This window comes from Podospora pseudocomata, chromosome 4 (genome assembly GCF_035222375.1).
Source record: "Podospora pseudocomata strain CBS 415.72m chromosome 4, whole genome shotgun sequence".
Lineage (NCBI taxonomy): Eukaryota > Fungi > Ascomycota > Sordariomycetes > Sordariales > Podosporaceae > Podospora > Podospora pseudocomata.
Genome location: NC_085888.1, coordinates 2,397,997 through 2,409,816, shown reverse-complemented (window position 1 = coordinate 2,409,816; position 11,820 = coordinate 2,397,997). Strand labels below are relative to the sequence as shown.

At 53.0% G+C, this 11,820-nt stretch overlaps 4 protein-coding genes and 1 non-coding gene across 5 annotated transcripts; 2 read left to right on the top strand and 3 right to left on the bottom strand.

Moving 5' to 3' along the window:
- Nucleotides 1-473: 473 nt before the first annotated feature.
- On the top strand, nucleotides 474-2,522 carry QC762_407600 (uncharacterized protein; the record flags this gene model as incomplete). The annotated part of the gene is made up of 1 exon (XM_062890223.1): nucleotides 474-2,522. One exon carries the CDS (start codon nucleotides 474-476, stop codon nucleotides 2,520-2,522), a length of 2,049 nt encoding a protein of 682 aa, XP_062743725.1.
- Nucleotides 2,523-4,269: 1,747 nt separating this feature from the next.
- Nucleotides 4,270-6,655, bottom strand: GUT1 (Glycerol kinase; the record flags this gene model as incomplete). The annotated part of the gene is made up of 3 exons (XM_062890224.1): nucleotides 4,270-5,122; nucleotides 5,182-6,182; nucleotides 6,315-6,655. The coding sequence occupies 3 exons, from the start codon at nucleotides 6,653-6,655 to the stop codon at nucleotides 4,692-4,694; spliced, it is 1,773 nt and encodes a 590-aa protein (XP_062743724.1). The 3' UTR covers nucleotides 4,270-4,691.
- A 697-nt stretch (nucleotides 6,656-7,352) lies between these two features.
- On the bottom strand, nucleotides 7,353-7,682 carry QC762_0068800 (uncharacterized protein; the record flags this gene model as incomplete). Its single annotated transcript, XM_062883712.1, has 2 exons — nucleotides 7,353-7,613; nucleotides 7,674-7,682. 2 exons carry the CDS (start codon nucleotides 7,680-7,682, stop codon nucleotides 7,353-7,355), a joined length of 270 nt encoding a protein of 89 aa, XP_062743723.1.
- Nucleotides 7,683-8,318: 636 nt separating this feature from the next.
- QC762_0068790 lies at nucleotides 8,319-8,405 on the bottom strand. Its single transcript has one exon. It is a non-coding gene; the product is annotated as a tRNA-Lys (tRNA).
- A 1,747-nt stretch (nucleotides 8,406-10,152) lies between these two features.
- Nucleotides 10,153-11,673, top strand: QC762_407620 (uncharacterized protein; the record flags this gene model as incomplete). Its single annotated transcript, XM_062890225.1, has 1 exon — nucleotides 10,153-11,673. The coding sequence occupies one exon, from the start codon at nucleotides 10,153-10,155 to the stop codon at nucleotides 11,671-11,673; it is 1,521 nt and encodes a 506-aa protein (XP_062743722.1).
- Nucleotides 11,674-11,820: the final 147 nt, after the last annotated feature.

The window sequence follows — 11,820 nt, the reverse complement described above, 5'->3', positions numbered from 1 at the left end:
TTGCGAAGCCGGCATTGACTTGTGATACTGTCAGACAGACACGACAGTGGCACCAAAAGCGACGGGCAGCACGCTACATCTCGCACCGCTCGATCGATCGATGGCAGCTGCTGTAGCTTGCCGGCTACTGTTGTGACTTGCAGATTCGCTTGCCTCGGCAGCTTGGCTTGCCGCTCGTCACTCCTCCGTCACAACCGGTTGATCCTCCAAGAAGAGGAGGCAACTTCAACCAGTGGAGTTGCCCACTACTGACGTCGACGCCCGGTGGAGGTGCTATCGCGAGCACCGCCCCAGGGTAGCTGGAGCTGTTGGATCACAACAGCTGGAACAGCCTCCAAACCACCAACCCCACACCATCTAACGCAGGGCCGGTCCTTTGCAGCTTCCAATCCCAACTCCACGTTAATTTTCTGTTTTTGTACTTTGCGCCGTCTTTTATCCTTTTCCATGCGTGTAGGAAGTAACGTATAATAATGTTTCTTCACTCGGGCGCGAGCCTCCATGGCCATGAATATTCGAATCGCCCTTCACCATCTACACCTCCAGTCGCCACCCACAACCTACGAAGCCCATTATTACGCTCCGCCTTTGCGCCACCAAAACAACGGGTGAACGTGGATGGCGCCTCCGCCCCCATCCGCCAACGTCCGGCGTCTGATTACATCCCCCGCGCCCTTTCACCCGTTGTGCGCTTTCGCGAGGACCCCGAGGAGGACGCCCCTCCTCAAACGCCCGCCATGCCAGAACCACCATCGGATTCGGAGCTTAGTGATGTAACGAATCCGAATGCTGGTACACTAACAGCCCGGTCCACACCACGGCGACATCGCCATAGAGTCCAGCGCAAGAGCACCACTTACGGCCTTGGATATCCCGCCCCGAAGCTCCTCGACAAGACCAAATATGTGCGCAAGGTGTTGCCGAGGCTTCTTCTCCAGCTTCAGTTGGTATCGGCTGATGGACGGTCAAGACCAGTGCTTGAAGTGTTTCCTTCGAGCCGAATCGCCGGTCCGGTTATAGCTCCCCGGTTGGCAAAGAGGTTTCCAGGAATATTTGGGGTCAAGCACTCATTGGCTTACGATGACATTGTTTTGGTGAGGAGGGACGACGATCATGTGGAAAGCGACAGCACCGAAGGTGACAGCGACGACGCGCTCGAGAAAAGGAGACTCGTTGCCGTCTATAGCCCCTTGCGCCATTCGGACGAGGCTGAAATCGTGTTGGATGACGGGACGGTGTGGGTTGCCAGGCCACTGCCAAATGGCTCTTGGGACTTTGCGCACACCGATGATAATGGCAACACCACCACAGCCCGATGGGCTCGCAGGCACAAATCGGCGCCCACATCGCATCCGACAGAGCCGAGTACACCATCGTCTACAACAACGCCGCAAACCCGCTTCACATTCAGCATGATCAACCCCCTCACTCGCAGGCATCCAGTCATGGCATCTCTTACGCCTTCATCTCTAGACATCCGCGACTCCTATGCTTCTGTTTCGGACCCATCCAATCGATATCAACCCCCGCGGTACGGCCGCGGCCGCTCTCTCTCCAACGTAACCTGCAGCACTGTTCCAAATTCTCCATCTCAGCAATCATCATTGTGTTTCTCCACTGACGGTGAAAGCGACTCCGGTCTTGGGATGCCGGTTTCTCTCACCCAGGAAATGGCCGAGGGACCAGTTCACCTAATCGATGAAGCGACCAAGAATCTCATTTCCGTGACAGCTCTCTGGGTGGCTCTTTCGTCAGGCTGGTCACCAGCCCACACACCCACTAACAGCGGCCCAGAATCCGCAGCGGCCACGCCATGTACAGCGGCCACACGTGTTGGGCGCAGCCGCAGGAATACCTGGGGCAGCAGAGCCTCCAACGCATCTGACGCCGGGCAGCGATCCGAATGCGCAGACCTCATCATGGGGATTACCAAGCGGAACTCGCTTCCCGCGCAATGTCTGATTGAAGAATTGGACCACAACAAGCGATCGGCTACACCTACCAGTACCCCGGTTATCTCCCGCTCGTCAACGCCCGTATCGAACATGTCCACCAACAACCCCAAAGCAGCCCCCCGCAGAGCGACAAGCACAGGCGCGGCCTACATGCAGAGGCGGCTTCAAGCGAGCTCCACCTCTGAAGCTACGGTAGCTGAAGTAGCAGAGATGAACGCGGCCAAGAAGACTGCGGTTTTGTCCCAGGCCCAAGCCCACCCCGAAGCACCAGTTTCCGCGCCCCAGCCAATTGCTCCGATCCGTCCTTCACTCAAGGCTGAGGGGAGCAACATTCATAGGAATAGCAGTATCACCATCAAGGTTGTCTCCTCGCCAGATAGGGAGACGCATGGAGTGATGGTGAAGAGGAGCAGGAGTTTGTTTGGCTCTTCCAAGAGAGCGAGCAAGTGCGCTGTGACGGAAAGGAACCTGGGGGAGGGGTTGGATTCCCCTGGGAAGGAGAAGAAGAGGTTGAGGGAGAGGCTGTCGAGGTGGATGTGTAGACTCGGGGGGTCTTCTTCGCGCTAGAGGATTGCGAAGAGGAGGGCAAGGAGGGCGTTTAGGGGGGAGGGGGGGGTTGCTGCTGGGGTTCATGCTTGTGATGTGTTGTTCTGAGAGTGGATGTCAGGATGGCGGTTGTCAGTGTGAGTGACAGTGTGTATGTCTTGTGTGTGCATGTGTACTGCAAAATACCCACCTTATTTTGGCTCGTGCAGGAGGGATAGAAATGAAGGAAAGGAAATTAGTGAGATACCCCCATACAGTATAAGACTGTTGAGTAGAAAATCCAATTGACTCAGGATACCTATTCATTACTGTTCTGTGGATACCGGTGTTGCTGTGCGTGTGTGTTGTTGCCCTGTAAAGACAACCAAGAATGGAAAGAAAGTAAACAAATAAAGGGGTGGGATAAGGGGGGTTAATGCCAAGACTTGACCTGGTCAGCTTTGGCAACACCACTGTCAAAACAACAACTCTTGAGACTTGAATCAAGAAAAGGACCATGTCCGACTCTGTCAATCATACGAGCTTTCTATAGTCTCGATCGCCCTCTTCCCACTATAGTGCCAGGCAAACCTCACAATCGCCGGTAAAAGACACTTGTGATGCAGTGCCGCGCATGATAAACAGCACAGCACAAAGAGAACTTATCAAGACCGTCCTGCCCGGACATTGTGAGGATCTGACCAGGCAACACCGACTGTAGCTTCCTGTTTTGTTTCATTTAATATCACGGCATAAACCATACCTGAGAGGCATATGAGAAATCTACCCGAAAGCTTTTTAGACAGACTTTTTCAACTCACTTTTTGACTATTTGACCAAGCCCTCTGCATGTAAACGTTCTTCACAAAGCCAGTGGGCATCAAGTAGGCAAATATAACTGCTTGACCACCACCTTGCTGAAGTGGGTAGGTATCCCATCCAAAAGCCCCAGCTCCGCTCGGCAGTACGTACCTGAGGCCAAAACCTCGTATCTTGGACACCTCCCGTCAAGGCTTTCTCCTCCTCCAGAGACTCACCTATTCCTTCTACTCCGTTTCTTTCTGCTGCTCTTATTCTTTCTATTCTGTCTGCTGCTCCTTTTCGACCCTTGCTCGTTTCCTATCCAACACAGCAAATCGACGAAGCATCTTATCAATCTTATCCAGCTCTGCCTCGTCGAGGTGATCAGGTACCTCGGCTCCGTGCTCCACAAGCGCCTTCACCGGCCCCGGCCAAATGCCAGGACCAATGCCCCTCCACAGCCCTCGCCGATGCATCGCTCATCGCTTCCCTTCTTCCTGCCCGACCAGTTCTTCTCCGTCGCCTCCTCCAGCAACACCTTCGTAAAGAACCCTTCAGGATCCCATGATGCCTTTATGGAATCCACTGCAGACGCCAGCAGAAAGCCCGTATCCGACTCGCTGCTATCCGGGGGCGTAAGCGGCGCGTCCAGCTTGATCCCGTCCCCATAATCAAGCAGGACTTTCAAAATGTCGCCAAACATTCGGAATGCCATGTTATAATAGGTGATATCGGCAACGGCGCATTTGCCAACAAAAGTCCATCTCGTATGTCGTGTTTCCGTCGTGGTCGTTGTCCTCCTTGCGGGGGAGGGTCCTAAGTCTTAATCGCACAGGGTGCACGACACCATTCTCACCTGCGATTGGGTTAATCCGTGCTGGGACAAGCTTCCATATGTGGTTATTCAAGCTCAGTAATCTCACCAAGTACGCCTTCATCCCCGTCCCTGGTTGTGGAGCTGTGGCTTTTAAAATGTTGGCTCATGTGGCCTAGGAAGGCTTAAGGTTTTGACGGCTGGGAGGAGACAGCCCCTCTCACTGATAAGCATCAGGCATCGAACCCCAAAGTTGATTTATCGAAGCAGTACTCTTCGTTGGAACTATCTCTCAAACACCCAGTTCCCTTCAAACCCACCACTCCCGTAAGGTTATGTACGTACAAAACCACCTCCCCACCGCATAAAAATACACACCAAGCCAAAGGGTATCCACACAATCGTGATCAGTATATCCCTTTCTCTCCCTTTCCATTCCATTTCGAGTCGAAAACATCGACCCAAACCCAAACAAACCATGATGCCGTGCCGCTTAGATCCACCAACCCAGAATGCCGCCCAAATTGAAAGAAACAACGAGACCTCCGAACCCCAACTCCTGCAATAACACCTTTTGAAACATCATATCCTTCCACTCACTCCTCCTCACCATCGGCAACCTCATTAACCCACCCCCTGCTCATCTCAACAGCTTGCTCCCACTTCTTGAACAGCTTCTCTGCTTGTTTCCTCTCCATATTCGGCTTGAACACCTTCCTACCGGCCTGATTCACATCCTTCAGGTCATTCAACTCCTTCCAGACACCTGTTGCCAGCCCAGCAGCAATGGCTGCACCCAAGGCTGTCGTCTCTCTCATGCCTGGACGATCAACCGGGATGCCCGTGATATCGGCCTGCGTTTGCATGCAGAGGTCAGAGTTTGACAGGCCACCATCAACCGCAAGAGACTCGAGTTTGGCATTGGAGTCCTTTTCCATGGCGTCCAAGATGGCCTTCGTCTGGAAACACGTGGCTTCCAGTGTGGCCCGAGCAATGTGACCTTTTTGTGTGTGTTGCGTGATGCCAACTAGACGCATACGTTAGCAATTAAGGGGCAATGCAGATGGGGGAGAGAGGTGTGCTTACAAATTGTGCCCTTGGCATCATCAATCCAATAGGGGGCAAACAGACCACTGAAAGCGGTGACAAAAACAACACCGCCGTTATCCTCGACTGATTCGGCCAGCTCAGTGATGGCGCTTGACTTGTCAACAAATCCCAAGTTGTTCATGAGGAACTTGACACCGGATCCGGCGACGGCTATGCTTCCCTCCAAGGCGTAGACGGGCTTGCGGCCACCGCCAAAGTCGTAGGCGACTGTTGCCAAAAGACCATATTTTGAAATGACCGGCTTGGTACCAACGTTGTAGAGTAAGAAGCAACCGGTGCCGTAGGTGTTTTTGGCTTGACCCGGACTGAAACCACACTGGCCGACCAACGCACTAGACTGGTCTCCCAGGCACCCGGCAATCTGCACTCCCGACAATGCGCCCTTGGCAATTTTCCCAAAGCAACATGGATCTGATGATGGAACGATCTTGGGAAGGTGGATCTTGCTTCTGTCGATACCAAAGAACTTGAGCAGATTGTCGTCGTACTGGAGAGTGTGCAGATTCATAAACATGGTTCTGCTAGCATTTGTGCTATCGGTGACATGGATGGGCTTTGCCGCTTTGGCCCCGCCGTTGAGCTTATATATCAGCCATGAGTCGACTGTTCCAAAGGCGAGGCGACCCTCCTCATAGGCTTGTTTTACGGCCTCGACGTTTTCGATGAGCCACATGAGCTTGACACTGCTGGGATATGTTGATAGCGGCAGACCACAAAGGTCTGTCAATGTGTCGGCCTGGTCACGGGACTTGAGGTCCCTCACCAGATCTTTGGTTCTGGTATCGGGCCAGACAATGGCGTTGTAAAGGGGCTCGCCGGTGTTGTTGTCCCATACTACTGTCGTTTCTCTTTGATTGGTGATGCCAATGGACCGAATGTCTGATTTTCGGTACCCCAGATCGACAAACTTGCGCATCGCCTCATCGATGCATTCCTCCACGGAGGCGAGAAGCTCCAACGGTTCGTGCTCGTGCCATCTGTAGATCAATACTGTGTTAGCAGAGGGGTCTCCGCAATGAGCGACACATGCGGAGGTGGAGGCGGATGAGGCAGGGAAGCGGAGACCAAAGCAACGGGATGCGGGTCAGGTGGCGGGCTCTTCAACATACCCGGATTTAGGATACAGGTTCTCGAACTCGAGTTGGTGACTGGCAACTGGGTCGCCTTCTCCGTTGAATATTAGGAACCGAGATGACGTTGTTCCCTGGTCGATACTGCCCACAAACCAGTGGCGCCGCTGTTCCTCGGGTGTCTCCTCAATGCCCCGCGGCAGGTGTTTATCATGGTGCGGATGTAAGTTGGGCGTCTCGAGGGTGGGAATGTGGTCGGGGTACAGAGGGGTGATGGTTGCTTCGGGCTTCTTCAGGGAGTCGAGGTTCAGCGTGGGTATGTCTATCACCATGCCGCCTTCTTCGAAACGAATGGGATTGAAGTCGCCAAGGTCGCCCATGCTGTGTGCTGTTGTTGTTGTTGTTGTTGTTGTTGTTGTTGTTGTTGATGATGATGTCTTGTTCTTCCGGGGCGACCAGGCAGTAGAGTGAAAAGGTCGAAGGCGCTTCTGCTGCAGAGGATTGAGTCGGGGGGGGATGATAACAGGATATGGCGGATGAATAGGATATGAATGCGGTACCGAACGGGGCACTGTAGGGGGTGGTACTGCCGGGACTGATAAAGGAGAGACGGCGCGGGGTTGGAGGGACGGAATGCGGGCAGGCTGACAGACCAGGAGGGGTACGTCATCTAAGGCCTGGCCCTAGCTATTCTCACAACTCTGTTTAAGCCGAGCGCGGGAGTAGTAGACGGACAGCGCCCCAATGGGAACAGTACTTCGATTGGCTTTGTTGCTGTTGCTACTACAGCTACGGCTGGTATGGCTGATACAGCTGGGACGGCTGGTCCATGACCACGACCACGACCGCGAGATTTGCTGCTGCCACATTAGGGGCGTGTGTTGTGTAGACCTGGTCAGGTAGGTAGTAGTTTTAGTCCCCGTAACGGCGTTCCGGGGGCGGTCGCAATGCAATGCGCAATGTTCGTTTCGGCTCACCCTTTTTTTCCCCTCGTTGGACAACCTGGAACTGTCGTCGCACTTTTTTCCCATGTGTGTTCTGTGTGCTCTGTGCATTTTGCAAAAGCATGTGAGCACCTCACACAGGGGTCGGCAAAGGGCTAGACCATTGGTGGAACATCTTTGCGGGGTTGACCCCTCTGTCGCGGGGATCCTGGTCGGCCCTGGCAAGCGAGAGAGGCAGCGAAAGTTGGTGATAGCTCCCCCGCAAGTCACAAATATCTTTTTCACTGATGAAGGTATGCACAATGCAGAGCCAATACGAAAATGCCCGAGTTTCGAACCTGCCCAAGTGGCTCTCTCCTTTCCTCCGGCCCGCATATCGGACACAATCTCCGCCCTGGACGCACATCAGTGAAATGCAACTTTCGGAGCCGTGTCCAGCCTACATACAGCTCACCAGGAGCATGTCCGTCGCCAGGCGTTTCCTGCCACTGCACACTACCAGAAAGTTAAATCCGAGCAAGTAGAGCGAAATAATAGATAAAGATCCGAGAGGCCAGGGGATAACTCGGGGCTCCTTGTTTGGGCTCGCACATTCGGTCTGCTATTCTTGCTTCTCTCGGAATGCCCGGTTGCCTTCGTCGAAGCCAACTCCACGTGTTTGCGGGTTTGATCAACAACTATGATGAAAGAGATATTGTAGCCGCCAGTCTCCCTGCGATGTGACTGCTCTTGTTCGATGTCAACCTTGGAGCAGTGTGGCAGTGTGCCACGCGTGTTTTATGAATCTCGATCCTGAACTCTACAAGGAGACAGGAAAAGGTCACCTGATGCTCCTGGCTAGATGATCGTCGACGTTTTTGTGGAGTTTGTGTCATCGAACTAGAGAGCCGGTTTCCACGTTAAGAAGGTGTCTATGGTGTAAGAGAGCATACGGGAGTGGACAGCCTTCCTGTCAGACGCAAGGGATTGATCATATGTATGGTCCAACACAACCCTGGACGGATATCTCCGAGCGTTGTGTTGTGAAATAATACACACAAGCAAGAAAAAAGAAGCGAGAGACGAATCTAGCAAAAATAATCGTCTGAGACGGGAATTGAGCCCGACGTGGGGGTCGAACCCACAACCTTGAGATTTCGGAGTACTCCTTAAGAGTCTCACGCTCTACCGATTGAGCTAGCCGGGCGGCTAGTTCCAATTGATGCTACAGCTGCTGAGATTTTGCTTTTGTATAGGAATATTTGCAGGCCCAAACATCCAAACTATCCTTACATAAATCTGCTTCTTTTCCAGCGGCATAACCCTCCAAGGCCCTTATGACGGCATGAACCAGTTGTGTCTCAGGCAAACTTTACCTCAAGCAGAACCGAGCAGACGGCAAGCTCGTCAGAGCCGAATCTGACAGACTGGAACCCTGCACGCCACCACAACGAGAACACTGTGTGGTGTGCAAGAGCCCTTCACTGACTTCACAACATTCTCACATCTCATGAAAGTTTGAAGCTAATGAAATAATGTATAGTCGTATCTATTCTTGACAGGCTCACATTCCATCATATTTTCTCATTGCTCGTATTTACCAACAGTTCTGGGAACCACTTGCCCCGCTCACAGACAGCACCCATACTGTGATCGAAAGCCTCGGCCAACACGTATAGCGTAGGTACTTAGTTTGGATATCTGACTTCGGGTTAAAGTTTAAGAGCCTCGTCATTTCTCGTGATAAAGAACCCGCAAGAGTCATGATGCTCAAAATCTCGACATCTCAAGGCAATCGGGGTGGAACGCCTCCGGTCAGTGGAATGGGAAAGCCAAGATATACGTTCTTTCCAACATTGTACGAGCGTTCACAGCTGCAAAATTTCAAACCAACTATATACGTGGTCATCTGTCAAAGTTTTGGGTCACCTGCCTTTTCGGTGTGTATTTCGGCAGCGAGCAGAGCCCGTGTAAGTCGAACCACATTATCTCGCACCCTAACCCTCTACCCTTTCACCGCTCGTCATCCAGGCCGGAGGAAGGTGCACTCTACTCAGTACCCCTCCGATTCTGGGGCATGGCTCATTTTAAAGTTTAAGGTGTGATTCACAGAGCTTATTTACTTTCCACGTGTGACTGTTTACTACCCCGAACTTCCAAATCGATGGCGATTACCACATCAGGACATCGGTCAGGGTAGGTGTCAGATGGACCCCACCATCAGGCACCCATGAACAGCTTCAACTGCCGCTGCCACGCATGCATTGCGGGGCGTGCCACAGGGCGACAGACTTAGGCTGCGCCCGGCCCGTTCCTTTTGAGAAGACAGTCAGATTCCAACCCGGTACCGCGCTGGACTTCCTCACGCATCTTCCATCCGGCACCTCACTCCCTGTAGGATAACCCAGGTACGCTCCAACACTTTTCATTGGTCCCCCAGGACGGCCCTACGACCCAAGCCGCATTGCGCAGCATGCTGAATCACGGCGTCGATTGGATTGGTGACATTGGCTAAGGCTGTGTGTCCTCTCCAAAAACAGTGTCAAGCGCGTGTTTAGCTGACCACTGTTGTACACACATCGGTGAGAGCGAACAGACTACTACACAAAATCTGCCCAGCGAATTCTTGTCCGCCTCCTTCCAACCCGCCTTTTCAACTTCATTCGCCAGTCTTCCCTGTTTCTTTACCAATTCTAACCGTTCAGTTTTGCCAAACCGGCCACTCCTCCTCCTGTTCGTGCACCCTCACACAAATGCTGAGCGCGGCTGTCACTGCATCCCCATTTCAAATCTTTTCTCCTCCTCCTGCTGCTACTACTACTACTACTACTACTACTACTACTACTACTACTACTACTACTACTACTACTGCATTTTGTCGCTCAACAGACACCCACCGGACACAGGACCTGGTTGTGTCCTGCGTTGCGGAGCCTGTCACACAGGCACTTCCCATGTCGTTCGATTCGGCCAACAGTAGCCAGTCTATCACCCAGTCACAGCCTATTACGCTTGATGAGTTCCTAGACTGGCGAGACGACGAGCACTTCATCTGGGACGAGGACGGCCGTGAGACGGGCGAAGCTTGGATCCGGCCAGTGGAAAGAGCAGGGCTTGATGATAGCAAGCACAAGGTCTTCCACCATGCCAATAAGGAATATATCAGGGCCCCCCATCCGTTCATTCAGATCGGCGAGCAGCTTGGAGAATCTGGAACCACGGTCGTATACAAAGTCAATGTCCCTGAAGGATATCCATATCGGCGGCCGCTTGCCTTGAAGATTATCACTTGCAAGGATAATTTACGGCCACCCGGGCCTGACAGCCACGTCAGGATGCTGGCCTTGGAGGAAGTAAGGAACATGGCCTCGATCAAACACCCCCATATCGTTGTTTACGTGGCCAGCTTTGAAGATTACTGCATCTCAACTGGGGTGAGGAGGCAGCAGAGAGCGAAGGTCAAAGCTATCAGAGTTGATCAACAAATCAAGAAGCACATACTGGGCATCGCCATGTACCCTCCAGCACAATGCAACCTCCGCTTCTTCATGAACCACATCATCAACAATCGCGAGCCAGAAAACGAGGCCGCCCTGCACACGTATTTCGGATGCTTGTCACAAGCCGTGGCATTCCTCCACAGAAGTAACATTCGAATCCGGCACAAAGATATCAAGCCCGAAAATATTGTCATTGACGATTTTCTTCTTCCCGTACTAACCGATTTTGGCTTGTCAAAGCACTTTGAGACCGGTCAGCACTCGGAAGGACCCACGCCCAAGACACTCAAGTACGCCGACCCCGAGGCCATCAACGAAACCCAGCGAGACGAGCGGTCCGATGTCTTTTCCCTTGGTTGTGTGTTCCTAGAAATGGCCACCACATTGCTGGGGCGACCGCCTGATTTCGCCGAGCAGCAATTGAGGACGGACAACCTGGGGGAGTTCAAGTACTCGGAGTCCCTCGAACGTCTTGATGCCTACCTCTTCCACCTGTGCCAGATTGCGGACCGGCTCATCGACAGCAACCCCAAGAAGGCCGAATCGGCGGCTGCGATCAAGGAGATATTGCCTGTGATTCGAGCCATGATGGATGCGGATTTTACTAAAAGGCCCATGGCTCATGACTTGTATCCGTTGTTCAGACGGTTGGCGATTGCAGGGGGCGCGGGCGCTTGTGGGAATTGTGAGGCGGAGCGTGAGACTGGGAGGGCCGTACCGAGGCTGCGACGGACTCGCACGGGGAGCCCGGTTATGACGAGGACGGCGACGATGAACACGACTATTTCTCTGGTTAGGAGAGGAAGCACGATGAATGGGTTGACTGGGATGGTGGTGCATGATAGTCCTACTGATGTCCAGCACCAACATCACGGGTATGAGAATGTCCCACCGCAGAGTCAGGCGAATGGGAACGGTGTGAATGGCCAGGCCAACGGGAATGGGACGTATGTAAACGGAAGCCAGGCTCGTTGACGGGTCCAGCAAATGGTTTCATGGCGTTTGGTTTTTGTTTCTGGGTCGAGATAGTGGAAGGAAGGAAAACGGTGTGCGCATTTTGGCTTCTTATAAACAGTTGTGCATAGGGGCGAGGCAAATCACTTTGGAGTTTGAAGGGGGAAG